At 39.4% G+C, this 12,494-nt stretch overlaps 1 protein-coding gene across 1 annotated transcript; it reads left to right on the top strand.

Moving 5' to 3' along the window:
- The first annotated feature begins 8,020 nt into the window (after positions 1-8,020).
- On the top strand, positions 8,021-11,178 carry LOC115668306 (auxin transporter-like protein 3). The gene is made up of 8 exons (XM_030589775.2): positions 8,021-8,313; positions 8,407-8,592; positions 8,736-8,848; positions 9,004-9,187; positions 9,357-9,454; positions 9,871-10,078; positions 10,229-10,486; positions 10,701-11,178. The coding sequence occupies exons 1-8, from the start codon at positions 8,158-8,160 to the stop codon at positions 10,893-10,895; spliced, it is 1,398 nt and encodes a 465-aa protein (XP_030445635.1). The 5' UTR covers positions 8,021-8,157; the 3' UTR covers positions 10,896-11,178.
- The last annotated feature ends 1,316 nt before the right edge of the window (positions 11,179-12,494 follow it).

The raw sequence follows: 12,494 nt of genomic DNA, 5'->3' as shown, positions 1-12,494 counted from the left end.
TTGACTTGTTTGTAAGGGCACTGTTACCAAGTTCTTTCTCTTCTTCTGCTCTATTTACTATTTCGGCGTCGATGAATCTGAAAAACTTGTTGGTGCCCACGAATCCGTCCCCTGAATCTTGAAAGGCCTCGACATGACCCGTAGGTCACTGAATTCCAAGCAAGTGGCGATGACGGCGATGACGATGACGATGATGAAGAACGGGAAGCTAGAGTTCTCGAGGATGGTCAAGGCCAACTTTCAAGCGGTATCTGGGGTCATGTTCTATGTGACATTCAGGGCGATCGATACAAAGGACGGCGGTCACCGGAAAACAGATCAGCTGGCTCTGGTCCTCTTCAGGTCGACAGCGACCAAAATACTGTCCTTCAGACAGAAGCTGGTGATTTGAGACTTCAGTATGATCCATCATCTTGTCCTCCTTGGATCATATGTTGTTTCCATGATATAAATGCACACTTCTTTTCGAACTTCCATGACTTTATTCTAGATATTACAGACGAAAACCCTTTTAGATTGCGATTCCTTTTGAATCCTTCTTCATTTGGCTTTCACGATCTATTCTTAGGGCGCGTTTGGCAACCGGCCAAACAGTAACTATTTTTATTATTTTATTCTCAGAATCAATTTTGGAACAGAAATCCGTTTGGTAAATTTTTTGTTCTCAGGCACAAATTTGCAAAAATTTATTCCCAAAATCAGTTTTGGAACAAAATCAAGAAGCAAAAAAAAGTTACTTCTTAATTATGGGAACAAGAATCAGAAATGGAAAAAAAAAAAAATTTCTTTTTCTTCTTCTTCTTCTTCTTGGCCTGTGGCCGGTCGTCGACCGCCGGCCACCGGCGACCACCCACAAGCAAGGGCCGGTGAGGGCGAGAGTTGGACCCTTGCCGGATTTGGAGTGGGCGACCCTCGCCGCCACCCTCGCCATATCCGGCAAGGGCGGCTAGTGGCCTAGGCGAGGGCCGCCCTCGATGCCGCCCTCGCCAGATCCGGCGAAGGCGGCTTGTGGCCTGGGCAAGGGCCTCCCTTGCCGTATCTGGCGAGGGCAACCCTCGCCCAGGCCGCCGAGGGCGGCCCATGCCCAGGCCACTAGCTACCCTTGCCGGATCTGGTGCTCTCCGTTGCCCTCGCCCAGGCCGCAAGCCGCCCTCGCCGGTGCCGGCGACCTGGCCATGGCCAAGGAAGGGGAAAAAAAATTCAAAAATTCAAAATATTATTAATAAAAGAAATTTTGTACAATTACCAAACGCATTTCTGTTCTTTTCCTATTCCAAGAATAGAAATTTTGGGCAGTTATCAAACGTCTTCAAATGTTTAGAAATTGTTCCTGGGCACATAATCAAAAAGAATTATTTCTGAGCAGAATCAATTTCCGGGAACAGAATGGTTGCCAAACGCACCCTTAGCTTCCTAAGATCTTATTAGAATCCGGGTTACTATTACATCAACTTTCAGTGTAGAAAAATACCTACATGTGAATTTTATTAGTTAATGAACAAAAGCATATCCTGTTCTTAGATAATTTGGAAGCCCACAATATTTTTCTTGTTGGCACCAAGGGATAATCTGCTACTTTGGCTGATACTTAGGAGCAGAATTTAATCCATGCGAAAAGATATGAAGGTTTTTCGGTACCGGTAAGTGTGAAGAAACCCTTGGTAAAAAAGATGATTGGTGACATTTTTTCCAGCCAACTTGTCAGTAACTTACCAACTTGTAATTACATATTGCCAAAATGAGTTGGTAATTTTATTAAAGTATCGGTACATTACAAATAAGTTGCCCGAAAATCATGTGACCGGAAACTCCTTTTACCGACATCTTTTTGACACTCACTAGCTCCTTTGAAAAATTTACCTGTGAGGAGAAAAAATGCGTTTTTCTAATGTAACAGTACATTCCTCCTACTCACAGAAAGACTAGGTTAAAAGAACTCATAGAGCAAGAACTACTCTCGCACTTGGACGTAATTAATGTTTTAAAGATACCTAGAGACAATAGTGAGCATTTCCACACACGATGTGATCCATTAGGCAATCCGAATGTTTCTCAATCATCATTCATAGAAAGATTATCCTTAACAAATTCGATGAATGAGAAAATAGTTTTTTTCCACGACAGCCGAAGCATATTGGTTTGGTTTCGTTCTCTCACTTGTGACTGGTGGTGATAGTCGATGCCAGGAACCCGTCGAGCTTGTCATGTTGAGCAACAACGATGTCTTTCGGTTCTTCTGTAGTTGTTGGGAAAGATACGTTATCGCCTGCACCCCGAGCATAGTAGGCCCGATGCATGTACGATCGCATGGACCGGGTCTATACGCACGGGGGGCAACTAATAGTTTTCCGTTGGGAAGAAAGGCGCGCGCTTATGTCGATCGAATATATGAATGACACTTCTGCTGCTGATTTAGAACCGGTTGAATATGGCATTTTATCACATTGAAAGTGCTTTTGCTGCTCCTCTCGTTCGAATAAATTTTCACAACGCTGAAGCGACGATGTTCATGAGTGGTTGATTATGTATGGTTTCTGCAGTGAGAATGACTCGGATTAGCTGAAATAGGCAGGCTCTAGTTTGTTTATAATTCAGGCCATTGCTTTTTCAATCCATCTTACAGATGTGTTCATAAAAATTTATCAGACATTCATATTTACTAAGTAGAAGGTTTTAAATGATGTTTTGCTACAGACCTGCTACGCTTGGTATAAAAATTACAAAGAAGTTATGCTTTGCAGGCGCCCACCATTACTCATAAGTCGCCACATGCTCTTTTTATTCAAATTATACTTGGTCAATCCTTTATTTAAGTCGAAGAATGAAATCGAATTGGTGTGTAGTTAGTCTATAAAAAGACAAATTATATGGGTTTCTAATGGTTTTATTACGTATGGATGTGCTTTGGTAATATGGATCGGAGATAGGTCACTAAATTTGTATTGTTGTAAATGGGGTAGAACGAGTTAATTTGGATCGGACTATTTCTGATCCAATTCAAACCCGACTTGACTCACCCATTTGATGGCCCTATTCTCTTTTACGGAGAGGTTGTCTAAGCAGGTACTCCCAAACTCTCGAAAAGCTCTCCTAAATTCATTGACCATATTGGGCACGAGTGAAAATACCGAAGAATGATCTAAACATGAGAATGATTGTACCCAAGTGACGGGAGAAGTCGAACTTTTGCTTTGTACACCTGATCCATCCGTGTTCCTTCCCCAATTCTCTTGGGGACAAAGCTATTTCAACCATCTCCCTGCCTCTTCTCCATTGAACTGTCCCAAAACAGTGAAAAGGGTCCGGTCCTCATCGTGAAATAGAGATACCCGATAGCATTTATGAAGTAGCATGACACTGTGAATATGGTTTGATGGGCCTTATAACAAAGCCTTCACCAACCCAAACGAAATCAATGATTTGGGAATACAGTGTTTCTCGATTGGCAGCTTTTGCTTAGACCATTATGGTACTACTTCCGATCCACTCGAGACCCACTCCTCTATTTCCACATCAACTTGCTGGTCCAATTCCATCTTCAGTCATATCGTCCATTCCTTCTCAATCATCCCCAGCAAAAGCTATTTTAATCATCCAATGATCATTGTAGAGACTTGGAGAGCATGATTTCATGTAATTTCATGAGCACACCGAGTCAAAGTGGGGGCATGTGATTGCCCCATGAGGTTGCCCTATTGCAAAGGGATTGGCCTACAGTTCCTGTGCACCTATTTTTACGTGGAGAAAGCGAGAGAGGTGACCTACCAACTTGGTCAGGTAACACATAGGTTATCAAGTGGAGAGAGATGCGTCTACTTGAATGATTGTAACCATCTGATTCACCCATCATTTGCAATGTTTTGACAAGAAATATGCTCATTATTGCGATTTAACTTCCTTGGACCCAAGAGAAGATGATGCCCTCTATTTTTTTTTTAAGGATAGGAGAGAAATTTATTAGTAAGCTAAGAAATTCTCTTATGACTAGTTGTCAAATACCAAATTAGAAGGAGAAAGGAGTCACATTAGTAAAAAATATTTTACTAATACCAAATTACTTTGTACGATTCTCAATTGAGTGTCGAAACTTTTTTTTTTCAACCAGCCATGACTTCTAAAAAATATTTACTTTAGTGCAATAACTTTCAATTGATCACTTTTTTTAACCAAAAAAAAAACTCTTGAGTGCTATAACTTTTTAAAAACATTCACCCAAGTGCTAGAAATCCGACGTGACATAGCAATTGTGATAAATGTCTTAAGGAAATTATGGCACTTAAGTGAGCGCATGACATAAGTCATGGCACTCATATGATTGCACTCAAATGAACGCCGTGCGAAAGTTATAACACTTGTGGTGTCATTTTCCCTCAAATTGGACAATCTATCTTTGTTTTTGTTTAGTATAAAAGTTGGTTAGAGTGAAACTTTGTGGTCGAGCCACATCATCACAAAACTCCATCCTCTTCCACTTCCCTACACATCAAATAGGAACAACCCCTTCATATTTTTTAGATAAGAAACTTTATTATCTCACTCGATTTATACTAATGTTCTTAAAAGAATAATTCAACAAAAGCTTGAATGGATGATTGATTTGAATGCAATTGCATAGTCATCAAAGCTAAAATCACCAATCGAGAACATTCTTTTAGTGTTGTTTTTTTCATATATGTGATCGATATATGATGTTTCTATTAATAATTGAACAAGAGTCATAAAAAATGAGTAGGGTCATATCAATCTATCTATATGTGCACAATGCACATGACTTTATACCAAATATTCGTGACTTTCCAAATCACGGAAGAGGGACCATCTCTTTTACACTTTTGCACTACCCAATGAGTTGCCGAATCTTCACCTAAATGTTGCAACCTCTCACTTTCTTCCGGTACGTCAAATCTTGAATAGGAAGATAGATGCTTGCCCAAATAAACCTCACCATCCGACAGCGGGCAGAATTTCAAAAAAAATAATAGATTAATATTTGTGAGAGATTTACATTTATGTAGTAACGATGTAAACAACAACGTAAGGTCCGTTTGTTTGGCGAAAAATTCATTTTCCGGTGTTTGGATCGCTAAGGAAATAAGTTAACCGAAAATCTTTTAACAGTCAACATGAATTCTATGCTTAAGTTTCGCAAAATAACTTTCTCTTTTAGAAAGTCCGAAATCATATTCAAGAGTATGACTGGACCCAAAAGCTCGTGCCCGATTTTCCATAGTACGTGACTAGGTCCTCAGTGGCCGTGCCCGTGCCCGAGACCTCGAAGCACGGGTCCCCCAAGGCTAGCCTTAGACCCTAGCCGCTGAGCCTTGGGATGTAGGGTTATAGCCGAGATTTTTTTTTTTCAAATTTGTGTTTTATAATTTTCCTATAAGAAATAATAGAAATTGGCATCTATATTGTTTGAGCAATACAACCAAACCTAAGAAATTTTCCTCAAAAATAGGTTTGTTTTAGAATACTTTTCAACAAAGTTAATTTTTTGGGCAAAAAGTAAGTTAAAACTTACTTCACATGCAAAATGTTGAATTTAAGTTTACGCAAGAATGTCATAGCAGGTTTATACGCAAATATAGAATGATGTTGACAAATTTTGTAAAAGATGTGATGTTTTTTCCTTTTTCTTTCCTGACTCTTGGATCATGAGCGCATAAACTCAACCAACCAAAATGAAATTCTTATTCTTTTCTTCACTCGATTCGAAGCTGCCGATGAATGATGACTCGACCTCAGATCAGCAACACAAGCTTTCGTTTTCGGACTTCCAATCCATTAGGATTTGCAAACATCGATTTTGAAGACGCATTGAACACTTAATTGTGATAAATCCTCCATACTATTACCTTACATAAATGATGGTAAATACCACAAAAAAATCTCAAATTATACCCATTATGACGCAAATACTCCAAACGTTTTTTGTGTCGCCAAGAAACCCATATATACCTTCTATTTCAGTTCCATCCATAGTATATTTGTCATACTAGCATAAGTTCAGGGTTTTTTATAACACAAAAAAAAAAATTGGGGTATTTGCTTTACAATGGGCAAGCTTAGGGTTCTTAGTGATACAAAACAAAAGTTTGTGATATTTATGTCACAGTAGACATAGTTTGATTTTTTATCCGGTATTAACCCTTTAATCAACTATTGAAACTTTTTCTTATTTGGCCAACTACTATCAAAACTTGATCCAACCTCTAACTGCGATGCTATCTTAAGTGGGGAATGATGTTCTTCATTCTACATTTAAGGGTCTAAAACTTTCTCGTAATTCTCGGTTTAACACAAGCTTGAATAAATTGCATTGCAAAAGGAAATAACACTTGGTGAACAACATATAGCATCGAGCACATTCATATTCCAAATATTTGTGCTAAAGTACACGAGATGGAACTTTGGTAATATGCATATGGAGTCATGATTAGAGAAGCAAAAAATCAATGGCCCTAAAGGGAAAAAGGGTTCTAATAATTATACCCCAAGTGACCTTAATAAATAAATAAAAAGTAGGGAAAAAAAGTGGGGAAAAAATGGGTAATCGATTACATCTTTTGGAAAGGGAGATGGCACACGTGTGGTGCTAATCATGATCAGCACCAAAAGCCAACCTCCACGGCAATCATTCCCTCCATTACATGACACCCCACACACACATCCACACACGCATTTTGCTTAATCATCTTCGAAATTCCAGACCATTATTTTATTTGGGCATGCAAAGGTATATTGGCCACAAAAACAAATGCAAAGAAGGTGGGCCACCCCGCCCGTGCAGTGCGGGCTTGATTGGGCCCACTGAAATGGCCCAACAAGCCCAAGGCATGCAAAAGAAGTCAAGAAAATGCAAATATATCGCGGAGAGTAGAGGAAAGAATCCTAAACATTATTATTGTTATCATCATCAGCATCGTTGTTATAATTAGTATTGGTAATAATGTTCTGCACTTTCGGTCCGGTTCGATTTGATTTGATGTAAAAATATTTAAGTCAGTTTAGAATTCCTAAAATGAACCGAACTGAATTTAATCTTCTAGTTTTATTTGGAATCGTGAGTATGGCTCGTTGTTCCTAATCTTTTTTTTTTCAAAATTGATGACTTTCATTTCAGGATATGTTCTTCCTCTTCTTCTTGTTTTTTAAACTTGTCCCATCATGTCATTTCTATTGTTGTTTTGCAATCCTTTTCGATTTGAGAATATACTCGATATCCCTTCGATAATGCAAGAGCAACATGGGAGGATCGGAGAAAATCCCTTTAAACCCTAAACTTATTTTATATCATGTGGTTATTCTCTTCCCGATCCAATAAGGGTCTTGCAGGAAACAGGCTCTTTCGTCCAATTTCCCCCGCAAAATACGAATCTTAACGTAATTTATATTCAAGTTAGAAATTGTTGGGTTTAGTATTATTTCCAAATTTTCCCTCTATTTGTCACGGTTTATCTTAAGTTTGAACACTAGGAAGAAAGAGCAATTACAACATATATTACCTGCTTAAAAAAAAACAGCTTGACACAATAGGCCTACACATTGACGCACAAAAATCAATAAAGAAAATGGATAGTATAATCCTTAAATTAATGTTGGATAAGACACTTACGTAAAATTCCTTTACACCTGCGTCGTGTGTTGTATTTTTCAAGAAAAATTAGGGCAATTATTTTATTAAAAACGAAAGTTTCCGAATATTAGAGTTCTCCGTATATCTAATCCATACTATTGTCTGGACCCTAAATTATGATTATAGTTTGACCTGGTCTTTAGTTCTGAAAACATACCTCATCGAAAATTTTGTAGGAAATGTTTTTTTTTATCAGAATTTAACGTGGGTTACAGTCTTTTAGTACCATCTTTATGTTCCTTTTCTTAGATCCTAAACCAAATATCTGCTACCGAAAAAAAAATTTTGCACAACGACGCTCTAACGGTGACATTAGCCATGTCCCCACTTAGGTTTAATCAATTATTGCTCCCTTTTCTTTTTATAAAAGGCAAAAGAGGAGCAGAATTCAAGCAGAAAGAGCAAAAGAAGGGCATGCACTTGCTCTTTCTATTTATGTAAGCACCCTACCCACTTCCACTGCTTCCTTCATATACCTCTCGCCAAACAAAGGCCGTTACAGAAGATAAGAAGGCAAAGTTATGGCTTCAGAGAAGGTCGAGACGGTCGTCGCCGGTAACTACATCGAGATGGAGCCCGAAGAAGGCGACTCCAAGTCGACGAAGAGCAAGCTGTCGAACCTGTTCTGGCACGGCGGCTCAGTCTATGATGCTTGGTTCAGCTGTGCTTCTAACCAGGCACAATACCATACACAACAGCACTGACTGTTCTTAGTCATTAATGAATATTTACGTTGACCTCTGAAATCTTTTTATTTGTGCATAATGCAGGTGGCTCAAGTGCTGTTGACGCTGCCCTATTCATTCTCACAACTGGGAATGTTGTCTGGGATTCTGTTTCAGCTGTTCTATGGTCTGATGGGGAGTTGGACTGCTTACCTCATAAGTGTACTTTATGTTGAGTACAGAACCAGGAAGGAGAGAGAGAAGGTTGATTTCAGAAATCATGTCATTCAGGTAATTTCAATTAACCAAATCTTTGTTATTAAACTCTGTTTTCTTTTTCATTCACATATAGTTTGCATGCATAGTATATTGAATAATTCACACTTTAGAAAAGGTAATTTGATCAGTTATTATATGGCATGATCAACTTGCAGTGGTTTGAAGTGCTTGATGGATTGTTGGGGAAGCACTGGAGGAACATAGGCCTCCTGTTCAACTGCACATTCCTATTGTTTGGATCTGTAATCCAATTAATAGCTTGTGCAAGGTAAAATTAAAACATTTAAGCTGAGTTACATTACATCTCTCTCTCTCTCTCTCTCTCTCTCTCTCTCTCTCCCATCAATTAGGAAGAAAAAGGAAATTTGTGAGTGACCCCTACTTTGTTTCTAAATAGAACAAGTTGATATTGACTTGTTGCAGTAACATATACTACATAAACGACAACCTAGACAAAAGGACATGGACATACATATTCGGGGCATGTTGCGCAACAACTGTGTTCATCCCTTCATTCCACAATTATAGAATATGGTCATTCTTGGGCCTCATTATGACTACTTACACTGCATGGTATCTCACCATTGCTTCCCTAACCCATGGCCAGGTATGACATTCATTTTGAACATTTGTCTTTGTTTCAATATTCGAATCAATTATAAAAAGTGAATGGGTACTAATCAAGTTAAATTTTGGCTTAATCTTGATTTGATTATAGCTTATATAATGGGTTAATCACTGACCTACCGATGGTTCTTTTGTTATTTAATTGAAAGATCGAAGGAGTGAAACATTCAGGTCCAACCACAATGGTTCTTTACTTCACTGGAGCTACCAACATTCTGTACACCTTTGGTGGACATGCTGTGACAGTGTAAGTATCCCGCTAAAAGTAATTATGTTTCAATTATAATAAAGCAACGATTTCGCCAGTTTACATCCTCTAAGAAATGAACACGAACATGTGTTTTTATGTGCAGACCAACTTGCGTTATTTTTCTATATGAGATAGGTCCAATCTAACAGAATGAGTCTAGACAATAACTTATCAGATTCGAATGTTCTTACATGGTTCAAATCCAATGGATGAGACATGACACTATCACAAGACTTGCGATTTCATCCCATCTAGACCAAGATTAATAAGAATTTGAACGTGATGTGAATCATGTGATGAATAGTGACTTCGAGAGAGCCTCACTGCTATCCATAGAATGGGTAGCAATATCAATTGGTGATGCTTGTTTTCATTGTTATTCCGGATTTATGAACAATAGTGAAAAAATGCAGGGAGATCATGCATGCAATGTGGAAGCCCCAGAAGTTCAAGCTCATATACTTGATAGCCACACTCTATGTGTTGACCCTGACTCTACCCTCAGCCTCAGCTGTTTACTGGGCCTATGGGGACTTGCTCCTCACTCATGCCAATGCTCTCTCCCTCCTCCCAAAGACCAGGTTCAGAGACGCTGCTGTGATCCTCATGCTCATTCATCAGGTCCATCTCCTTTTCTTTCCTAAGAACTTGCTAATCTCCATTGGTAGTCGAACATTAGTAAGTTGCCTCATTGAACATGAGGGAGAGAAGAGGGAGTTTCCTAAATTTGGACTTGATTAATTGTTTTTCTTTGTCGGTGATTTTGTGCAGTTTATAACATTTGGGTTTGCTTGCACACCGCTCTACTTTGTGTGGGAGAAGTTCATAGGAGTGCATAACACAAAGAGCCTTTTCAAGAGGGCCATAGCCAGACTCCCAGTGGTGATCCCAATCTGGTTCTTGGCCATCATCTTCCCTTTCTTCGGTCCCATCAACTCCACTGTCGGGTCTCTCCTTGTCAGCTTCACTGTCTACATCATCCCTGCAATGGCTCACATGGTCACCTTTGCCTCTCCCGCTGCCAGAGAGGTTCAACTCTGACTCTTTAAAATTGACATAGTAACTGAATTGGAACCGAATTTTCAATGGCAAAGTCCTTTTGTATATTAGTGACATTGCAGGCACTTTCTAAAATGTTTACTGCTACGTGGTCTGTAAAGTCTATAAATTGATTCATTTGTTTAGCTCCTGGTTAACGATCCCTCGTGACTAATTGATCTCGATTTTGGTTGGATTGTCACAGAATGCCGTGGAGAGACCACCATCGTTCCTGGGAGGTTGGGCTGGTTTGTTCTCTGTGAACATATTTGTGGTGGGGTGGGTGTTGGTGGTGGGGTTTGGGTTTGGAGGGTGGGCCAGCATGCTCAACTTCATTCGCCAAATTGACACATTTGGTCTCTTCACCAAGTGTTATCAGTGCCCTCCTCACAAAGCTTGAGTTCATCATCAGTAGATTCTTCACCCCTTTTGAGCGAGCAAAAGGGGGAAAAACAGAGGGTTTTTAGCAGGATACATATGTAAGTGTGTAAAGAGATTGGCATTTGTCACTTTTTAACTTCTTTTTTTCCCTGATTTTTTTTGGTTGTAAGACTGTGCTCATTGATGGGTTCAGACAAGGTGCTATATTGGCTCTCTTGTATTTCAGCAGCACCTTTACAGTTGTGTGTGTTCATCAGTCTTTCGTTTGAGAAATCTCAATCTTTGGTTCAGATTGATGTCAATTTTGTGCATGTATAATCATGACAAGATCTTGGTATTGTAATCAGGGGTTGTTGCAAATCACTTAGTAGAACTCCTAGATGGCAGATAGTAAATGGATAGCTATAACTACGTCAAGATTGGCTTAACGAGCAGAGAAACTACAGTACAAGTTCTATTCCTCTAAGAGCTAATCAAAACACAGATGATGTTTCGGGTCACCTTATTTAGGTCGTCGCTCGCATCACCTAATTTGCAAAATAAGTGGAGTATTTCGTGAATGTCTTGGGGGAGTTCCTAAGGCTAAATTCAATAGAAAGGTTTCAGTTCGTTTAAGTAAATTTGTTTTAAAAATGTCCTCTAGTCAATTGAGGTCCACAAAGGCCACATGAAAAGGCCAAAGCTGAATACAACCAAAAGAGAGAGAAAAATGGACAACCAAGAAAGAAAACAAAAGAGAGGCCAGAGCCAGAAAGGAGTCAGGAAGGATATAGACTTTCGGCTCACTTTTCACATGCCAAGATCAGCCACACTTTCTGTGAAGTGAGAAAGAAGAGATTCGTGTGTTTGGATGACTGGCGACATTGACATGCCAAGAACTAACATTGCATGTCATGGAAAATCAATCCGGGCGATGCTGTTTTATCTCATAGTGCCCATCCATTATCTGCTTTACAGTTGGAGGTGTGTCATTCATGTTAGGCCCCAAATTGACTTTGCTTAATGCCTTTTGAGTAATGTCAGCTACAAACATATCGTAAGTTAGATCATCAAAAGCCAACCCCCTTGCCTAATTTGACGTGCCCTTCTTTCTAGGTGGCCTTGGTGTCCGAATTCAGGTTGAGAACTTGATTTTGAGCTTTAGAGTTGGAACTGTTGCATCTGTTTTTTCGTTTTTAAGAATGCTCTTGCACTGTCGTTGCACATGCTGTGGGATGGACTTGTTGAGAGCGGCGAGCGTTTAACTTTAAGGGAAAAAACATTACCATGATTACTCCACGCAAGTACATACTATCTTCGATCGCAAAGACGTACGAACCCTCAAAGAGTCTTGATAAATATAACGTGACTATAACCTTTTTTCCACTTAAACCTTATCTTTAAGAAAAGTGTCTGTTGAATTAATCATAATCATTTCCGGGGCGCTCTCTCTCTCTCCCTCTCCCTCCATTGGCCTCATGGGGGCATCATTGCTAGATATAAAACTACTGTATACTACAAAATTTATCTGGACATCTTGAGGAAATGCATGTTGGGGGCTGGAACTGGCCTAAGATGTAGGCAAAAGAAAAAATAAATCTAGGGTGGACATTGCATGGTGGGTTCCATTCGTTTGGAG

This window comes from Syzygium oleosum, unplaced genomic scaffold (assembly GCF_021117445.2).
Source record: "Syzygium oleosum isolate NSW1041296 unplaced genomic scaffold, Sole_v2.1 Sole_v2.02, whole genome shotgun sequence".
Taxonomy (NCBI): Eukaryota; Viridiplantae; Streptophyta; class Magnoliopsida; order Myrtales; family Myrtaceae; genus Syzygium; species Syzygium oleosum.
This window is presented reverse-complemented; position numbering and strand designations above follow the sequence as displayed.

Coding starts and splice junctions, on each gene's coding strand:
- LOC115668306 (XM_030589775.2), top strand. CDS start 8,158: ATGGCTTCAGAGAAGGTCGAGACGGTCGTCGCCGGTAACTACATCGAG. Junction 8,849..9,003: donor CAATTAATAGCTTGTGCAAG/GTAAAATTAAAA, acceptor GACTTGTTGCAG/TAACATATACTACATAAACG. Junction 9,455..9,870: donor GGTGGACATGCTGTGACAGT/GTAAGTATCCCG, acceptor GAAAAAATGCAG/GGAGATCATGCATGCAATGT.